General features: G+C 37.2%; 2 protein-coding genes across 5 annotated transcripts in view; one reads left to right on the forward strand and one right to left on the reverse strand.

Moving 5' to 3' along the window:
- Positions 1–13,319, reverse strand: part of CDIN1 (CDAN1 interacting nuclease 1) — a 115,517-nt gene extending 102,198 nt beyond the window's left edge. For all 4 annotated transcript variants that reach the window (XM_025150727.3, NM_001031200.2, XM_015287347.4 and 1 more), the window contains exon 1: positions 13,031–13,319. In XM_025150727.3, coding sequence (XP_025006495.1) covers positions 13,031–13,131 — 101 coding nt within the window. In that variant the 5' untranslated portion in view covers positions 13,132–13,319. The remainder of the gene's footprint in view (positions 1–13,030) is intronic.
- Positions 12,588–16,950, forward strand: LOC124417973. The gene is made up of 3 exons (XM_046941922.1): positions 12,588–12,682; positions 12,789–13,681; positions 16,917–16,950. Exons 1-2 carry the CDS (start codon positions 12,588–12,590, stop codon positions 13,540–13,542), a joined length of 849 nt encoding a protein of 282 aa, XP_046797878.1. The 3' UTR covers positions 13,543–13,681; positions 16,917–16,950.
- Positions 16,951–20,666: the final 3,716 nt, after the last annotated feature.

The raw sequence follows: 20,666 nt of genomic DNA on the forward strand, positions 1-20,666 counted from the left end.
TGACAGGAGAAAGTTTGACATGAGGTGATCACAATTTCATATTACTCTATACTAAAACTTCTTTAGCCTTGTTTTCTACTTCTAGCAATAGAAGTTTCCCTTTTCTTCATCCACTTTCTTGAGGATTTAAATTTTTGTTTTCTTTGTACTGCTCTGAAAATGGCCACAATTACCAACCTTTGCTTCCTGCATTGTTGCAGTAAAGGCTGGGAGAAGTCTGACTCTATGCCCTAGCTAAACAAAGTCATCACTGACGTAAACAGTCAGTATGTTCACCTCATAGCATCACCTTCATTAAGCACCAAAATTTGATCAGTCTCAGTAAAATGGATTTAGAGGATTTAGTAAATAAACGATGTGGAAACTAACGAAGAAGGAAAACTAGTTCAACATCAAACATTTGCTCTATGTTAACATAAACTGAATGTGACCTCAATATGCATCAAGTCATATGGCATGACTCATTGACAATTCTTAAATTTCTGGGTTGTCAAAAACATAATAAAAATATACAGCACATAAAGACTAAAAGACTAGACTTGAAAAAAAAAAAAAGAAGAAGAAAAAGAAGAAAAAAGTAAATGAGAAGAGAGTAAGTAAACTTCACTATAATTCAGTGGAATCTAACAACTAACATCCTAACATCCTTCGGGTAGCTTTCAGAAAGGGCCCAAACAAAACACCCCTTCTTTATCCACTCCTATTTCGAAGTCTGAATGTTACAGTAAAACAGCAAATGCCATAGTACCTTTTCTTTCTCTTGATTTATTTTTAATTTGTTCTCCACATTTAACTCTCAGGTCTTTGTATATTACCTAACTCCTAAGAATGGCAAATTAGCACAACTAGGATACCAGAAGACAATAGCAATTGAGAAGTTGGAGGAGAAGAATATTCTGGATTGGACCGTTAATATTTCTGCATGTTAGTCAACAACCAACAACTTATCCGACATACTCTTATAAAAGAGTGCATGTTCTTATAAAAAAAGTGAGTAATCCTCTCCACTTTTAACTAACGGGCACATGAATGTTTCCCAGTCAAAAATAAGGGTGTTGACACCTTTAATGAAACCAAGAGATTGAGAGGCAAAAAGGAGGCTAACCTATAGAACAATACTAATTTGGGTTGGATACCTTTTGTTTTCAAACTTTTCCTTTTAAGTAGCTTTCTTTGAATCAACTTTCACTTAGAAGTGATTTCTCCTCCCCCCAGCAGTAGAGCTTTAAGGCCGAAAACAGAAACAATGGAATTTAAGGTTTAGCAAAGCAGATATGCAAGTACTATTTTATTTCACTACTGTAAAGTATTTTGTTAAGTATTTTGTATCACTTCCCATTAAACCAACCACCAACAGTTCTTAAAGTTATGGCTGTTCATATGTAATCTGTTACCTGTAACAGAAAAAAAAAAAAAAAAAAAGAAAAAAAAAAAAAGGCAGAAGGCCTCTCTAGCCCCCTAATCACCATATCAATGACACATGCCACAACAGAGAAGCACTAGTTTATTTGATTGATCATGGTAGATAAACTCCAAATAACAGAGAAATTAACAAATGCTTGACATTTGCTCAACATCCATTATTCTGACACCGCTTTCAGGATTTCAAAGCCTGGGAGTATGCTTAATCAACATTCATATTCCCCAGTGAGCTACAGGCACCATATTGTGCCCCGCCTTAGTACTGATGAAAACTGCATATTGGCCATTTCCAAAATGTTCTGGGACTCCACACAGGGCCCCTTCTCTCCCTTGTTCCTGTTCTGCAGTTTTCTTTTAAACACTTCCAAGACAAAAGCATCTGCCAGTTTTTCTCTCTGGGGATGTATGCAAAATGAACTTAACAGTTTTAAGGCAGAGAAACCCTCACATCTAAATTCATTCATAGGACAGAAAAGGGCCTAAGAGGCCTCTCTAGGGACAAAACCCTGCTGAAATTTTCCCCGACAACAGTAGGAGCTTTATAAAATCTAAGTCCAGACAATTTCCAATTCAAATGCCCAGCATAGCATGACCTTTGTCAGATCTATGAGCCCTAGATGCACCCACTATTTTTTTATTCTAACCAGCACAGACATTAGACAGGGCACTACTGCTAAGCAGGAGGTTGAATATTTGCATGCTCTTCCATTGTGAAAATGTAACAGTGACAGCACTGTGTCGAATTCTTTTCCCCCTAGAACTCTAACTCCATAGGAGAGGCATAGCTGACAGATGACTCTCCCAACATCTGTGTTATGTACACTGCACAGCTGAGGAACCTTGGATCACTGTCACAGCTTCTCGGAGATGACCTACACCTTTCTTATATCTGTCCATGATCAAAAAAGTAAAATCAGAAATTGAAAACACCATTTTTTAAAAATGAAAAGTAAATACGGCAAGAAAGATTAACATAATTTAGTCATTAAGCTGTTCACATATCAGCTCACCATATGTTGTATAAATGTCCTATACAAAATAATTTATCAGACCTGACACGTTGCACATCATATTGTATTATTTAATATGCTTACCAAAATTTCATGGATCAAGCTCCACTTCTGAAAGCATACAGAAAGCCCTAGAAAATATTTCTTCATCTTCTATGATTTATTTTGATTACCTTTTACAGCTACATGATAAAGTGGAACTTGCAAAATTACGAGGTTAAGGTTTACACAGCTATTGCTTCAGAGACTAAAATATAACAGATGACTCCATGTCTATATACCATTTTACTTGCATTTAATATTCAGAAGTACATTAAACTAAGCATGTTGCTTTCCACTGCATATTTTAATGATTTTTGCTGGTTATTTCAGTATACATCCACTAATGCAAAGTTCCATTGATATATTACCCTTGGTGAAGAGACTAAAATGCTAAGAATTACAAAATACATTAAAGCAAATGACTGTCATGTAATTAATTCCAACCCCCCCCCCCCCCCCCCCAACAGCCTACAAAGAAATATATTAATTTCTCAAAGTAGATGAAACATTTTAATAGTATTTTTAAATTATTGAGACTGAAAGTGTTAGAACTGCAGGCTAATCTGACTAGATAAATGGACAAAATTTTCATCCAGAAATCTCAAAGCCACAAAAACAATCACACATAAAAATGTTCGCCCATCACTAGTGAGGTCCATGTGTAAATAGTAAATTAAAATAAAAAACATAAGCAGAAAGCTAATGGATAGTAGTTTTTGAGTAGCCAGTGGGATTTGTTTGAAAAAAAGTACACTTAAAGAGCTTAATAACAGACAAACATGGCTAGAAAAAAAATTCGGACTGAAACCATGCATTTATCCTGTAAACAACCATTTTCTTTCTCTCTCTCAGACCACTGATGTCAAAGGAACACAATACAAATGAGATAAAAATGTAGTCTGACTTTTTGGTCAATAATTATACTCTCCTGTTTCTAATAATAGGATAAAGAAAAACATATTTCTGTGTCTGAAAACTCACTGCAATGAGGTCATTAAACACTGTATTTGGAACTGAACTTGCTTGGCCTTTTTGGAGTACCTGCCAACTGTTCAAAACAAAACTTCTTTTTTAAACTCTGTAAGAAACAGAAATTTATGTCTTCTTTTGATCTTTTTATATTTTGTGAATTGAAAATAATGAGCTTGTCCAGGAGAGCACGTTGCTTACCTGTACTGAAAACTGAAGGCCAGTTGGATTGAGAACATGCATCTATATTAGTGCTGGAAATGGCTAGTGTTCAATTGTTGTTTTGCCATTAGGAATCTATACTCATTCTCTGGCTATTAGTTTTTGTACTCTGTACCAGTTCTAGCCTCGGAACATACGCAAGCATTCCACAGAAGAAATGCAAAAGGATTGGACACCACCAGTATGAATAGTGGATTGAAAGGAAGTTCTGCCATCTCTTAGCAAACCACAGATGGAAAGGGAGACATGTTGGTGTCATTATCATCATCTGAGTCCTCTGTAATGATGAGGAACTCCAAAAGACTCTTCATATTAATTCAGATAAAAACCCCTTCAGTCATAGAAATGAATATTACCTCTATATGGTCAAAGCTTTTATGTTGTCTTCAAAATAGTTTCTAGCAGGCTACACTACAGAAACTACTACCTTTGGTTTCACATAGGTCTCATTCAGAGAAAAATTTGAAAACATTCTGCTTTCTGAGGAAGAAGAATTTGTGCTGCGTTACGATATTTTTCTTTAGTGTTGCAGCTGCCTGGAGCTATCTGGGAAACAATAATCCCAAACAATTCAAATACCTTCCAGATCTAGATCCAGATATGCAAATAAGGAATATTCATCCAAACAGAGTCCACTTCAGCACTACATCCCAACCTGAAGCCATTACACCAGTTTCAACAGACAATAACACTTGCTTGAAGATCCTACTCAGATGAGAAGGATAAAGCAGAGGATTCAAGTTCAAGAAAAGCAAGCAGGCTGTCATTATCAATTGGGCTATTGGGTAGCTTAGGGCATGCACTGTATCATATATCCCATTCAAATCACAACCACATTCAAACTGTTATGGACACCAGAATTTAAAAAACACATATGAAAAGAAATGATAAGACCAGAAAAAAAATGCTTTAGTTGCTGACAAAACATGGTTTCCAACCTAAGGAGTTTAAAAGCCAGAACACTTTTCCTTCAAGAAGTGCAGATTCCTGTTTGGTAAATGTAAGCCTGCTGACAAGAAGTTCATTTACTCTGAATTCTTTGTTTGAAGTCCAGGGATGAGAACTCCATGAAATATAAGCTGAAAACTAATGATAAAGCATGAAATCTTAGCATGCCAATGGGAGCTTGAAATCTACTTGTATGGTACCAATTAGTCAAACAAATGAACAAGGCTTTTAACCATTACTGGATCTGAAGAAAACAGAGCAGTATTTTTCCACATCTTTTCTAATGCTGTTTTTTTTTTTCTTTTTTTCTTAACAATGCTCTATTAGACATGTCTTAGAAGACAGTTTTAATAGGATTACTTACTGTAATCTATATTCTTACTGAAAACAATCCTTATCATTATTTCATTCAGTTTGAAATACAGTACAACCTTCTGAGACATTCACGTTGCACAGATATGATATTTTCACCAGAAACTTAAAGAAGTAAACAATTAAAAATGATTCTCATCAAAGCATATATGTTATTTTATTAAGTGATATGATAAGCTCAGGGGCATATATCAGAATCAAAATGGTTGTAGTCATTAATTTAAGTAATAAATCATAGGTTCTGCCAACAATGACAGCAAACAGATGCTAACAAGAAGATGTATTATTTAACATTGCCATGTGTTATAAAAATGTAAGTGTTTAGGACACGTCTTAAATTTTTATAATAATATGCATTTAATACATTACTGTTTTGACACATACAAGAATCAAATTTATAGGTCTCATTCAGCACTTGCTTTCTCTTCTGTGAACACAGAATGGATTCCTGAGGGAAAAAAAGCTCAAGAAGTGAATGTATCAAATGGATGTTTTCAAAAAAATCAAGTTGTTTGTCTTGCTGTCTTGAAGTAGGTATCATAAGCATTGAATCTCATTAAAAAATGGAAACCAATGTTTGCCTTTATGTAAACAGCATTTTTTCCCTGAAAGCTCCCAGGAAATTCAAACTATTAAGTTTATCTATATACAGGTAGCAAAGCATCTTATCACTTGGTAGAAAGTTACAGAAACAATTCCTTACGATTGAGAATGTTGATAGAGTGTAACTCTCAATGAGCCTGCAAAATTATAAGAGTAGCAGAAGTTTCATTCTCCAATATGTCTAATTATTTATTCTCTACATCAATTTAGATAATACAATGGAATGCTACATTGATTTTCAACCACTGTATCCTTTGGAAAAACATCAAAACCAAAAACTTTATGGTAGCTAGCAAAATTGTTGAAAACATGAATTGTCTATTGAATTGTCTATCTATTCCATTCCTTCCATTCATGTCCATCCTCTTCTCAGGACTCCGAAAGCCTGACAGAATGATGATCTGATCTGAGTCCTGACATATGAAAGCCTAGGAAATGCAACTATGCCTTTTGGCAAGCCCAGCCACACTAAACAGAATCACTGTGTACACACCTTTCTCAGCACTGCATCTCTACTGCTAGTACAGCATGCTGCATAAGGTCCCTCTGCAGGAGGGTCAATTGTTTCTAAGATGATGAGTGCTTTTCCCAAACATTTTTGTTTTGCTTTAAGGAAGCTGGATAATAACATTCCTGTTTGCATTCTGTTTCACATTCATTTTCAATCAACTTCTCCAGGTATCAGCACAGTTTCTTTCTTGGAAGTGCTTCAGTCAATGCTTTAAAACACTTGAGGAAGCAGTGATCAGAGTACGGAAACTAAATTTTCTTCATTAAGTCTACTGAAGCAGATATTAAAAATGCATTTAATATACTGGGGATGGCTGGTGGGCATCACTGACTGTGACAGGCCAGTTACTGATGAGCTGCTGTCAGACAGCCTTCTCAGCAGGGATCTGTGTCTAAGGCTGCTGAAGGACAGCAATATCTTCCCTTGTGTGTAAGCTCTATTCATCTCCCAAGTATTTACTAAATCACAGACCTGTGCACACAAACCCAGCATTTCAGCGCATGCTAACAAATGATGGATGGCCTAGTCAATTCGTTATGTCCTGAAAGCGTGATTTCCTGCCATTCCAATCATCAAACCTCCAGAGCCTTCAGAGCTGATCAGTCCTGGAGAATATATTTTGCAGGCTCTATTAAAGGAGTAGAGGTTCTTTCCATTAGTCTCAAACTTTTTTTTTTTTCCTGCCTGATTTAAAGAGATTTAAAGAGAACACCCTCCTTCTTCCAGCACCACCACTACCACTCTTATCTGTGTAAAGCATTCAGGGCATGTACCACTAGTGTGTTAGTAAAAAAGCACTCCTGGAACACCAGCCAGTTAAAAATACAGATTTTGTCTGTGATTACTATAAAACACTACAATCTTTTATTTAAATAATCTATACGTCTTTATTATGTAACCTAGACAACCTCCAAAACATTTTGTAACTTAGCTTCTATAATCAAATACCTTTTACAGCAAGGGAGTGCTCAAAAGGACTTGTTTTCTTTGTATTTGCCTACTGAAACAGATCAGAGCGCTCTTAATTGTGTTCCTTGTAAAAGGATAAGCCACTTAGGAATAAACTTCCGATGTTCCAAAGACAGGTTAGCTGTCAAAGAAATAAAGCTTCCAGATTTCTCCCTTTTCATAGCAAGGCAATATACTTGACAGTCTTTCTTTTGCATGCTAGAGGAGAAATTTTATTTAGCTTACGTATTCAATGATCTATAGGAACAGGATATACACAACTCAGACTTTCTATTCTGAAGCACTTCAAATGAATCAGCCAATACCTGCTGAAGAGTTAGTTCTCGTTAAGGTACTGCACATTTTTTCTAAGGTGGTATAACAGATAGGAGAAAACTTTATGTCAGTAAGTATTTGGTTGCTCTAACGTGCAGAGACCTTGATTTTCCTTACTTGCTAGGTGTGATCCAGCCACATCCAGCACAAACCAATCCACAATGCCCTACTATTCACCTCAACCTTGACCTGGAGATTAAACTCACTTTTATTGCACACAAAGGTCATCTGTGTTAGGTCAAAATTCAAAGTCCCTTGTCAGCTAAGGTTGATATATTCCAACCTTTCCTACTCTAATGCATCAAATTTTTCATGGTGAGGTCATATTCAGCAGACAGTGTATTCAGCGATTTATTGTGCTATTGTAATATAGCCCAGAATATGATTGTCTGAAAACCAACACATGAATAAAATATTTTTCTTTCTGATGTACAAAATCTCCTCTGCTCATAAAACTCTATCCTAGACTTATCTGCAGACTTCAGAAGAATGACACAGTGAGGAACTGTTTCTTAAATACAATCAAAAATTACCATTTTTACCATCACTGTCCATAGTATAAGCAACATGAGTACAAGGGCACCCTAAAATCCACAAGTCAATTAAAATGCACATATGGTCAGTGTTAAAACTTCCACTTCATCCTTACTGAATAGCCGACATAATCTGGCCCTTAAATCTGTAGACATCTGTTGGTTTATCTGATGACATCCAGCTCACTTTAGAATGAAATACTTGGAAGAGTGTTACAGGATGTACATTCCGACTCTACTGGTGATTATTACTAGCATATAATTTGTAAAGTGGCAAAAAGCACAACCAAGTTAAAATTTACGAAGACAAATACTTATCAGTACTAAAGAATTCAGAAACTACAACCTTAGTTTTGGCTGCACATTTCAAGCAAAATTTGAAGACAAACCTTCAAGATAATTTTGCCTTTAACTAGAACAGATATCCTAGGTGGGAAAGCTAGTACGGAAATGATACATGTATCATTTTGTATCAAATTGTAATAGAAAATACATTGTATTTCCTTAATACAACGTATTGAGCAGACACATTCTTACTCATGTAATCTACTTTCTAGTTAATAATAACATGCAAACAACACTTCAAAAACTCCTTTCCATCTCTTTCAAAGAAATCCTGAAGGTCTAAAAGTTACACGTGCCGATGTAAGAATTTTCCTTCTAAATGCTGCCTATAGCGATCAGAGAAATCAAAACCTGATCAAAACTGTGTTTCCCGTTCTCAATGCTTTCACTGCTATCAGGAGCTATATTTTTAAATGTATACCTTACTTTTAATCTAAGGTTATGAATTTTTATTTCATTTTAAGAATATTTTCATTATGCTAAATTTTATTTTACATTTCTGAAAGTTTGTATATTGTTAAATTGTTTCTCAAATAATAAGCCAAAATCATTTTCTTATCTCTTATTATCAGTTTCCTCGCATTTGAGGTTAAATGCTTTGAGAACATAGCAAACGTTAAATTATGTTAGATTTTGCTACATACAATAGACAAAACCAAACAGCAGTGCAAAACTTCGCCTTCTCTGAAGTTTAACATAAAAGAAAAAATGAATACAAAACCTAATAAATTCATAGCTGCTCTAGCTGTAAGGTCCAGATCATGTAAACAGAATAAATTAGAGCAAAATATTTGTCATTTCAAAATAGACAGGGTGGAAAGTTTAGCAGTGATCAGTTGGTCTCTCTTTCCAGGTCTCAGCATCTCCCACTAATGACTACTTTCTCCTCCTTCATAAGCTGGTCTATTGAAATCAGTGAGGTAGTTTACGTAGGCATGAATTTTTAATTGATAAGTAGTGAGAATACAGAAAAGCATAGAGTTTACATTTTCATTTTAAGAAATAAAAGTTTCTATCCCTTGTGGGCACAAAGGCATCTTTCTAGATAAGAATTGCTAGATAAATGCTTGGAGACTGAAGACAGTTCATCTGCTTATCTAAAAATTTTACCAACTATTCAGAAGAGGAAAGGCAGCCAAGAAACAGCAGAACTCTGTCAGTTTTGCTGAGGTGAAAGGCTTTCCAGACAGAAGAGAGTGTAACTGATTTCTCACACACCATCAGGTTGGGAACTCATAGGTAAGATGTCTCTATTCAGTATAGCTGAGCTTGAGTTCAGATCACAGAGCTCCAAAAGCCTAGACGGTCAGCTGCTCCTACTCTCAAGCTCACTGCCACTACTCCCTCCTGGAACTGCAGCTCCAAGGAACATCAGAGAATCCTTCTTTCACCTTGACTCAATCTCCAGGCTCCGTTAGCAGTAGGCCCCAGATTGCAGAAATGGAAAGGAAAACAAGCAAACAAGCAAACAAACAAACAAACAAACAGAAATAAAAAGAGGCAGATGAAAGAGAACAGAAACCTCCTTTTTTTCTGTACCACTACCACAAAGGGCTTATCGGTACTGCTTGATAATATAAGCAGCAGCATATAGGAAGAAATGAAATTGTTCATGCAAAGACAGTAACATTCCTTGTAAATAAAGCTAGCTGGCAGAGGGAAAATACACTTATCTACCACCAACTCTAAAAGACAAAAAGAGGCAACAGTGACAGTGGAGAAAAAGGAAGAAAAAATATTAATTTAGTAAGCAGTCTTAGATAATCAGAAGTTTGGCTGGTAGAAACAGCACTGATTCCATGTGTTTAAAATTCTTTAAGGGCCTTTGAGTATGAACCATCGCTGAGTAAAAGGGGTAAAATTTAGCAAATAATAAACAAAATATTTTCCAATTTACATTGTAAGACATTACCATGTAGACACATTGTTCAACAACAAATCACGCTGGGGCATCTCCCAGGCCGAGTATGAAGTTACACATAATACCAAATATCCATACTCAAAAAATGACCAAAGCCACCGTGAGCCTGTGTATTACTTTCTTCCTTTGCTTACTGGAAACCTTCTCTTACCTTTCTGCTGTCAGAAAAGCTCATCCTTATCACTGAGAAGGACGCTTTTAAGATAAGGCACAAACACAATGCTACTTCTTTACTTATATGCAAAGATGAAAAGACAATGAGTGACGATCTACACAGGGCAGCTGCTATAAATTCTAACAGTTTGAAATCCCAGCACTGTGAAACTCCCTGTATACACAGTTTGCACTCAATGGGGCTCAAAAAAAGAATGCTTTTACAGGAATAAAAGTAGAGGCACTGAAAATGAAGTCAGGCTAGAGGCACTAAGTTTGTTCAACAACTTACAATTAAGTAAAGGAAGAGAATACAGACTGCACTAATTGTGGTATGGAAGAATACAACACTCCTAGCTGAACTGAAATATGTTTACAACAGTTCAATGTGAGAACTCAAAAGTAAGGCTTTGGGGACCTCTGAAAGATGTGAGACTACTGAGTCAACTGGCAGCATCAGAAAGTTCCTGGAATCCCCAAATCATACACAGTGCAGTGTAAGATATTCAGAGACTTAAACAGAACAGAACCAAATGAGGAAAATCTCTGTGTAAGATAAAACAAGACAGTATTATAAGTCAGCAAACCTTACACCCTTTGAAATCCTGGCAGGAGGCAGAGGAAGATTCTATCAAGAGAACTGTAAAATTCCATTAGAATTGGTTACTAAAAAGAGAAGCGAAATACTGTATGACATAAAGATTTGAATCAGATCTCGTTATTTGACAATCGTGTTCTATTTGTAAGAATTTCACAAGAGGTTTTCAAAGAGAAATTACACATTCTGCTGTACTCAGAAGAACAGGTTTCTACTCTTTTTTTCTTTTTTCTTTTTTTTTCCTTCTGGAAACAACTTCTCAGGAACAGAATATCAGCTTGGGTATGAATCAAACACTCAGAAGGTGGACTTTTCTGGACAAGTCAAAATGACCTTTGAAAAAATTAAAGTTTAAAGGTCTGACCTACATTGTATCACCATAAACAGGTAATGATAAGGTGATTCTTACGCAGATCTAACTATAACTAAAAAAAACAAGCACTGAAATAAATGAGATTGTAACCTCAGATCATTTTCTGCAATGCCCTACATGTCCTACAACTTGCCCTACAACGGGTAATACAATTTAGACATTAGGTCTCACTGAGAAAAATAGTATCACAGAAGAACATGAGCTCATGGGTAGAGAGAAAGCAAAAGAATAAAATACACAAGTTACAAAGGAAAACACAATTTACTAGCAAGTAGTTAACCACATGAGAAACAAAGCAGGAAATTACTCTTCAGAAAAGCACAATACACAGCATGCAGAATTAGCAGTCCAGTGCTGTATATGTCAAGAAGCTCAAAGTAAGTGCATCCAATACGTGCTGAGATCCATTGTGCTTAGCAGTCAAAATTCCATTTTGAAAATCCTCATATCATGCCCAAATCCTGCTGTTAAAAATGAAGATGTTGAACATAAACATGAATGTTAGAGTTGAAAGACAACTGCTAAGCATAGACATATGCTGCCACAGTTAAGAATTTCCCAAGCTGCAGCAGTACTGTGCAAGCTGAGCTGAGCTCCCAGCAATGCAACTCTATGCGCTCACTGAACCAGCTACTCTGCTTTATCATCAATTCTTCTCTCCAACAGGGTCATTGCTTCAGCTTGATTTTTAACTACATTACTTTCCTGAAAAAGGAAAAGATTTCATTGGACACTTTGAAAGCCTAGTGCTGGCTCCTCAACCACATACTGCACGATGCACACAGCTTCATACAGCATCCACAGCCACATCTGTGGTAAGACTAGCAAGGCTTGTTCAGGAAGCACATGAATGCCTTTTTTGTTTTATTTATCTCCATCTCTCACCAGGGTAAGCAGAGCACCTAAGAAACTGCATTTTTCTGTATTATTACTTGTGCGTTTTAAAGACCATACCACTCCTTTTGCAGTGGAATTCAGTCTGGATTCCTGTCCAACTCTACCCAATTTGGTACCAATAACCCTATGCAAAAAGCTGGGGAAAAAAAATCCTTTATTTTTATTTAATAAAAATCCTGTGTCCTTTACTACTCTATGATCACTACAAGTAAGCAAATTCTAGAAATGAAGATTAGTACATGAAGCACAATCTGCCATGTGCAACTTCCATAGTAGCCTATGGTCATTTGTGAGTGTCTTTGACAATCCTGAAGGCTGTCAGGTGATGAAGCACATGGATGCTCACATACAAGCAACTGAGGGAGCCACATGGTATGAGGAGCCATGGGTCCGACGAAGCACTATCTCAGGCTGGATTCCACCCCTGGTCTCACCCGCAGAGGCAAGGCCCTGAGCAACAGGTTGTCATGTATCAGGATGTACGTGGTGCTTAGGAGCTGTGAGAAGTGCCCTGAGAGCTTACACGTGAAGGGGAAGCAGAGGAAGGCGCACACTTTATTTTGTGTCAATCTCCTCGGGTCACAGAGAGCAGGAAGTATCCTGCTCCGAAAGCTGCAGTTTAGCGAGCTGCACCTTGTCGCAGAATGACACGTGTGTATGTGTCCGGTGGTTTTGCACTGTGCGAGGCTTGGAACTGGAGACAGCGGCTGGAGGAGGCGGTTGGAGCTGGCGGCGCGGCCCGTGCCTGCACTCAGCGTGCCGCAGGCCGCCGCCCGGCAGAGCAGCCCGCCCAGCGCCGCACCGCGCCGGGGACAGGAAGCACTTACCTAGGGAACTTCTCCTTCAGCTTCCTCAGGCTCTGCCGGGTGGGCTGCACGTGCCCCAGGAACTGGGCTATTTCATCGTACTGGGCTTTGGTGAGCTTCATGCCTCGCGGCGCCAAGAAATGGCCGAGCTGTGCCGCTCCGGCCCCGAGCAGAGAGGCGGGGAGAGGCGGGAGGCAGCGCACCCGCGATCGGGGGATCGGGGCGATGGCCCCCCGGGTCGCCCTTTGCTCCCAGCCCACCGATCACACGGCGCGGGCAACTGCCGCCCCGCTTCCCGCAGCTCCGCCCCGCGGCCCGGCCGAGGCGGTGAGAGGGGCGGAGCGGCGCGACCGGGCGGGGAGAGCCGAGCAGAAAAACGAAGCAGGGCCGAACGGGGCCGAGTCGCCATCCTGCGCGAGTTGGATCTGCGCAGTCGCCGCTCTTATAGCTGTCGGCTGCTGGCAGGGGTGGCTGTTTCGACGTGCTTTCCTGGCCGTTGCTTGCAGAGGAGGAGGTCGTCGCCTCGTAGCTGAGGAAGCGCTCGCAGGCTTTCCCGTCTGAGGGAGCTGGACGGCGTTTGCGTTACTCTCTGCAGTGGCAGCTCAGGCTCACGGGGCTGGAGGCCAAAGCAGGGGGGAGCTGGGCTGTAGCCCGCTCCATTACAGTTCTAAGGTATGGCTTAGAGCTGTATGGCTTGGAAATGGTTTCTCCTGCTTTTGGTTTAAAAAAAAAAAAAAAAAGAAAGAAAAAAAGAAAAAAGGAAAAAAGGAGGAAAAAAAAAAAAAGAAAACTCGATGTGAAAAGTGGCATAGTAGTGCAGCAGTGGAGCCTAACTGGGGCTTGCAGCTTTGCATGTAGGTGCAAGAGTTAAAGTTTTCTGTTAAATTTTAGAAGGAAACTCTCTCCAGGCTGAACCAGCCCAATTAGCTTAGCCAGTCCCTGTTGGAGAGGTGCTCTGTCCCTCTGATGGTTCTAGTTGCCTGCATGACCAACTCTGTGTTCTTGTGCTGGAGGATCTAGAGCTGAATGCAGTACTGATGGGGCCTTACAAAGGATGGAGTAGAGGGAGAAAACTGTCTCCCTCACTCTCTTTAGGTGCAGCCCAGGGTACAGCTGGCCTTCTGATCATTAGAATTGTGACTTTTTTTTTCCCCCTGGAATTTATGTTTACAGTAACTAAATACTTTTGCTTTACAACTACTACAGGTCCCATAGGAACAAATAAATAGTGTTCCTTAAAAACTCTTATTGTGTTTGTTGGGGGATCGTTTCTAATGAAGTTGTTTTTTAAAACAATAATGTTACCAGTTATAACTTCTGGAGTTATTTCTGTTCATCTCCCTTGTTCAGTTCTGCATGTTTTTGATTATTATTACGTTTTTAAATCACATTATGCCAAATCTGTAATGCACACATGGAGTAATTTAAAAGAACTGTAGTATGAAATAAGTAGTATATGGGCAAATGTCTTATGTGTGTATTAGGTATATTTATCTGACATATATGTTAGCTATACATTTGATTCTTAGATTCTTGTATTGGAATAAAGTTTTGTAGATTTTAAAATTGTTTTAAAAATTAGGTAAATAACCTTCTAGCATTAAGGTCCACGAAAACTGAGATGAGCTAGTAGCAAGCTATAGTGAGGAGATAGCTCTCAGATATGTAAACTGGTGCTTTTATCTCAAGGAAGCATTTACAGTTGGGAAGTGTAGTATGCAAAATATAACTCACTCTGTGCTAAATTAGTTACGTTGTTCCAATGAAATGCTCAAATTCTAGTGAGAAAGATCACAGAACTGTTGGGATTGTAAGGGATTGCTGGAGTTCAGCCCCTTGCCGAAGCAAATTCCCTAAGTAGGTTGCACCTGAAAGCATCTCAGTGGGCTTTGAATTCATGAGAATTCCCAACCTCTCTGGACAGCCTGCTTCAGTGTTCCATCACTCTCACAGTAAAGAAGTTTTTTCTCATGTGCCCATTGTCCCTTGTCCTGCTGCTGAGCACCAGCAAGAAAAGCCTTGACTCCCACCCTTTAGATATTTTAAGTGTTGATTAGATCCCTTCTCAATATTTTCCAGGTCAGACAGTCCCAGGGAGGCTCAGGAAGTCTCAGCTGCAAATAGTTGGATACTGGGCTATGGGCTTCGTTTGTTCTTATATTCCTCCCTTGGTGTCTGTCCTTGGCAAATATTCTTTCTTGCCTTGGGGATGGGTTCTAGTCCAGCTCTTATAAAAACTAAGTTTTCATCCAAGAAGGACACAGGACTGAAGAAAAGAGAAAAGTAGTAGTAGGAAAACCAAATTATTGGAAATGAAAAATGGGGAGAAATAGAAAAGAGCATGTAAGCTGTAGGGGGAGAAATCAGGGATACACCTGGCAGAGAACTTCCATTAATAGTTATCATTGCTTGATGATAATCTTAGCTACAGTTGGTGTTTGATAGTAAGTAATGGCACCTTGGTCTGTTGTATTTGTTTGGCTAGTTGATTTTTATTAAATTTTATTATTTTGTGCTAGTTTGTAGTTGTAACTGTTACTAGAAGGTATACTCCATTATCTTGAAAAGATGATTGCGTAGTGTGATTTACAACCAAGTTCAGAGTGAAAATATCTCCACAGAGCTTAAAACCACTATGTTTTGAGAATACTTAATGATACTTAATGGTAGTATGATATTATGGGGAATCAATTCACGCACAAAGTGCAAGTTTTGATTAGATTTTTATGACCATCCAGCTGTCTTTTTATTTGACCACCCTGCTTCATAGACACAATCTCTGGTCTGCATTGCTTTCTGTAGTAAAATTAATGCATAATATGTTAGTATCCATTTATATTTTCCAGTCTGTTTGTATGTTTGTGTTGGAAACTGGTAAAACTGAAATTTCATTTACTAATTAGAGTGTTTACAGTTTTCTGAAGTTTGTAATGTTCCCACTTTAGTTTGATGGTCATTTCTGCCAGTATTTTTCAGTCTTTTGATATATTTTTTATATGTGTGTGTATGTAAGTGTGTGTGTGTAAATATATAGTGAAATGCATCTCTACTTGTTTAACATCTTTGTATTTAAACAAAATTTGAGCATTTTTCTGCTTACCTTGTTAGCAACTGTATCTGTAACGGATCTACTAAATACCTCTACAGGATACAGTTGTTACCTCATAAACAAGGAGAGCCCTCAGTTTATTATCTCATTTGTATCCATAGGTTTTAATGTACTTTTTGAAAGTGATTGTGTTGTGAAAGAAGCCACTGTATGCTCAGTTTCTTACCCAAAGAAAAAAAGGGAACAGTTAGTCTATACATCACTGTTAAACATTGACATTTTTGCCAATTCACTAGTCACTGTAAGTTTCAGATCTTTTTTTTCTCCCCTACAAGCATTCATGGAATTGCTTGGTACCACAACTGCATGAAAAGCATGACAATAGCAGAATGGTTATACAAGATATTAATTCCAAGGGGCAAGCAGACATTGTTTTTGTTCTGTGTCTTCAGCCAGGTTGCTAATAATCACCTGAGTCACTCAGTCAAATTAAGTCAGTTTTCAGTAATATTACTATATGCAGTATATGTTTCTTTAAAATACTTATTTGCTTATTGAATCCACTCAGGAAAAAAAAAGTCTGCGTTTGCATAGTGTTTTGCAACTCTGCTTTACATACGTGGGGCTCAATCTATCATCAATTGAAAGCATATCAATTTTAATGGACTTGGAAACAGACTTCTTATGGTTCTAAGCTGCATGTTTATGTATTTCCTGTAGCAAACTGTAAAGGAATTTTGAAAATTAGGAATTTTAAAAATAAAGGAATTTTGAAAAAGTTATTAAAAAATCAATTTCTATAAATGAGATGTTAATATGCTTGAAGTAATCTTATCCTACCACTTCTCTCTCCTGTAGTTCTACGTGATGAAATATCTGGTGTTGAGAACTTCAAAAAGGAGTTCCAAATAGTCGGATGCAGAAACCTATGTGAAAATATCTGCTTTCAAATTCAGGTACTTAATGTTAATTTGCCCTTGTTGTCTCTGTATTTTAAAGTATCATCAACAACTATATACTGCTCTTTTCCCAGAGGGATTTAACTTCATTCATTGTGCAGAGGAAATACTGTAGTTGTGTGATGAATTAGATTGTTTTCTCTAGGACCTTTACCTCCTTTGTTGCAGAATTTATACGTGGGTGAATGTAGCAGTGTCTACAGAAAGACAAAGTGTTAAGGTAGTTTGACTGCTTCCCAGGTAATAGGTATTCTCTCCTTGCCTCCGTTGTGGACTTTTTATGGAACCATAGGAGTCCACTGATAGTTATTTTTCCATGTGGCCTTTTTTTTAACACAACACACACTACTATGTGCCAGATGTTTAATTTAATTACATAGTTGCTATAATCTACTGCCTGAAGAGATCATCTTGACATGCTCTGGACAGTTTCTAAGGAATACCTATGCACTTGTATTACTGCTACTGCTGATTTTGTGCATACAGCTGTCAGGCAGATCAGCTGATTCAGATGAAAACTTAACATAGCAGAAGAAAATAACTAAAAATAATATTTATTTCATCTAAATCAACATTTGAGTCTGACTCACTGGGAGGAAATAGGGTTACACAGGGCTGCAAGGCTACTTTCCCTAGACAGTAGCAGAGCTACCTGGGGGATTAACCTTACAAATTACACCTCTAAATTAGGTGCCGACCATTAAGCAATATGATTCTTCTGCATATGTTCTTCTTAGAATTTACATTTAAAAGCCTAATTACATGAAATGCTAAGCATTGTCAATGGAATTGAAATTAATGGAAGTTTTACTTTGAATGTGCAGGGTACTGAGCATGGTGCTCAGAAAAGTGAGGTCCTAATTGTATTACGCTGCAGAGACCAAATCAGTGAACAGTTTTGGCCTAGATCTTTCAAATTAATTTTGTATATACACATTGATACGTACATATTTATATACACACCTACACAAATTTATACAAAAATACATGGCAGATGAAAAGGAGTACTGAAAATTTATTAATATATATGATCATGCTAGCGTTTATGCAATACGCTACTATGGTAATGAGCTTCATTACAAAATGTATATGAAACTAGTAAGACTATTCTTAGTATACATGGCGTGGATAAATTAAATAATAAATTATGCTAAATTTTGAGTTTGAAGATTAGGAAGAAATACTGAAGAGGTGTATGACCTGTTTTTCTTTCGGGTAATAAGGCAAATCAAGCACGATTTTGCAATATAGATAAACGCAATAATTGAACATTCAATTCATCAAAATGAGCAGAATAACTTCTGTGTGTTTCAGTTTGACTTTGTAACGGTAATTCTGCAGTGTGTGAGTATATTAAAATTAACCCAACTGAAATACAACTATTCCGATGTAATAAAAATATACTTTGTGATAGATTGTATTCCATTTTCAGTATTTATTTTTTAGTTTGCTAGTTGGCAATTAATTGCAAAAATTCAATCACTTTGAAGCGTGTTTCTCAAGCATTATTTTGAGACAGCAAGGCTTTGCTAAGTTTTTTTTTTTTAATTAACTTGGTAGAAAACATAGGCTACTTAGATGCTCTGACATACTATTTCCTTTTTTCTTATAGCCAAAAGAATTTCAGATAGAAAGATAAATACTGTACAAACCCAAAACTAGCCTCAGTATTTCACTTCATGGCTTTCCAGCAAATTTCTGCAAGCTAAACAAATTCTGCCTAAGCAGGAATTATGAAAGAGAAAACAGATTGATGTTAACTCCCTGACCCATTGACTCAATCAGTATCTAACAGCTGACTACAGGAACTTATATTTGTAGAATTGTGTGCTGTTATGGTAATTTGGTTATTCTTCTATGTCCACCATCTTTTACTCCCACACAGAGGAGAATAAAAGGAAAAAAACGAAGGCTGGCTTTCTATGACTCATCCCATGTGCTATTTGACTTTAATGGGGACTTTATATGATTAGCTAGCCCAAAAATTAAGAGATTATTAAGTGTAGTCTGGAACGCTAAGCATATGACAGTTTTTTTCGAACTCTGTAGATCAGATAAACTTTGGGAGAGAAATAAAGGTATATTAAGGATTTTTTCCCCTAGTAGTGAGATTTGTATTGTCACCGTATACTTAAGGGCTTGAGTTGAATAGCTGAGACTTCATTCACTGCTTTTCTTCCAAAATACCTGATGTTTAATTGCCCAAGGATTCTAACCTAGCATTACATATCAAGTATTTTCACAGCTAAAGAACTATAATAATCTTGAAGGATTGTTGTCACAGAATCATAGAAATGTAGAATGCAACTAACCTCACGAGATCATGCAGGCAGCCAGATCAGATATTTGATAGAATCAAATACAACTGCACTATCTCATACAGAAACATTTCTAATTTGTTACTGTAGATTTCTGTAATAAGGTTTTCATCATCTCCATTGGCAACATGTTCTTGTATTTTACCTCACTTGAAGTTTGGAAGCTTGTTTCTAATGTTTATCTCCAGACTCACATATTGCAAATTGAAGCACTTTCTGCTCTGTGCTTTGAAGAAAGGGGAGAATAAATCACTAGCTTTTTTTTAACCTTTTTTCAAGGTTACTGTAATGCTGACCCACTTCTCCCATTTTTATTTTGTAGTGCATGCAAGCTCATTCCTTTCGATCCTTTTTTTGCAAGTCATTTTTTTTGAAAGAGGTTGTCATTTTTTCCTCTATATCTTGCAACATTCTTAAAATCCAGTGCAAAAGCTACTCCAGCTGAGGCATTTCATTTTGCTGACTAGATGAAAATTCTGATGTTTTTTAAAGAAGATTCCTTTGTACAATTTCTCAGCTTACTGAAAAAAAAAATCACATTGCAAGTTTTTTCTGTTTTAATACACTCTTCAGTTTGTCATGCTGGCTCACAGAAGTAGCGCTATTAAGAAGTAAAACATATATAATGCAATAGATACCCAGTCCTGTCTCTCATACTGGGGGATTCAGGGTGCAACTCATAAGAAAATAATAATCTGAACTACTAATAGGTGAACACTGTAATATTTCAAATATTTTTCCATGGAAGTTTATAATAGTATTACAGTTTTGTGAGTATTCTATTTCTTTTGATATCCACTTTCTAACACATGTAAAGCATAGTTGACATTTATAATAATGGAATGATTAGGCATGTTACTGACATCAAGGTTTAAGGGACTGGGTGACATAGGGAATTTATGTTCCACTTTAATCCATTTATCAGCCTCCTCTGGGACCTGTTTTTAAATCTAACTCGAGCCATACCAATCTGGGGGAAAAAAGCTGCCTAATCCAACGGCCAGTAAAACACGTAGGTGTAAGAAATTGTCAAAGCTTCCCTCAAACCCCTTTCTAGTAATAAAAATATTAATGATCTGTATGATGACATTCTGGAATCATGTGGTTACTTGTTTAGAACTAGTGTTTTTCAGTTCAAGAATCAAAAGAGAAGATGATATAGATAGATTATTTAAGGCACTGATAAATGAAATATAAACATGTAATTCCATACAGCACTAGTCATTAATGATTTCTTTACACATCAAGTAAATTTTTATTTCAGTTCTAAAAAGAAAAAAAACCCATCTTTGTAGGTTAATAGTGCTTTTCTTTTTTGTCAGAGAAGAAAG

This window comes from Gallus gallus, chromosome 5 (assembly GCF_016699485.2).
Source record: "Gallus gallus isolate bGalGal1 chromosome 5, bGalGal1.mat.broiler.GRCg7b, whole genome shotgun sequence".
Classification (NCBI taxonomy): Eukaryota; Metazoa; Chordata; class Aves; order Galliformes; family Phasianidae; genus Gallus; species Gallus gallus.

Excerpts from the sequence above, each read along its gene's own strand:
- LOC124417973 (XM_046941922.1), top strand. The coding sequence starts at position 12,588 with ATGGGTCCGACGAAGCACTATCTCAGGCTGGATTCCACCCCTGGTCTC. Across the intron at positions 12,683-12,788 it reads AGGTTGTCATGTATCAGGAT|AGAGCAGGAAGTATCCTGCT; the intron begins GTACGTGGTGCT and ends CTCGGGTCACAG.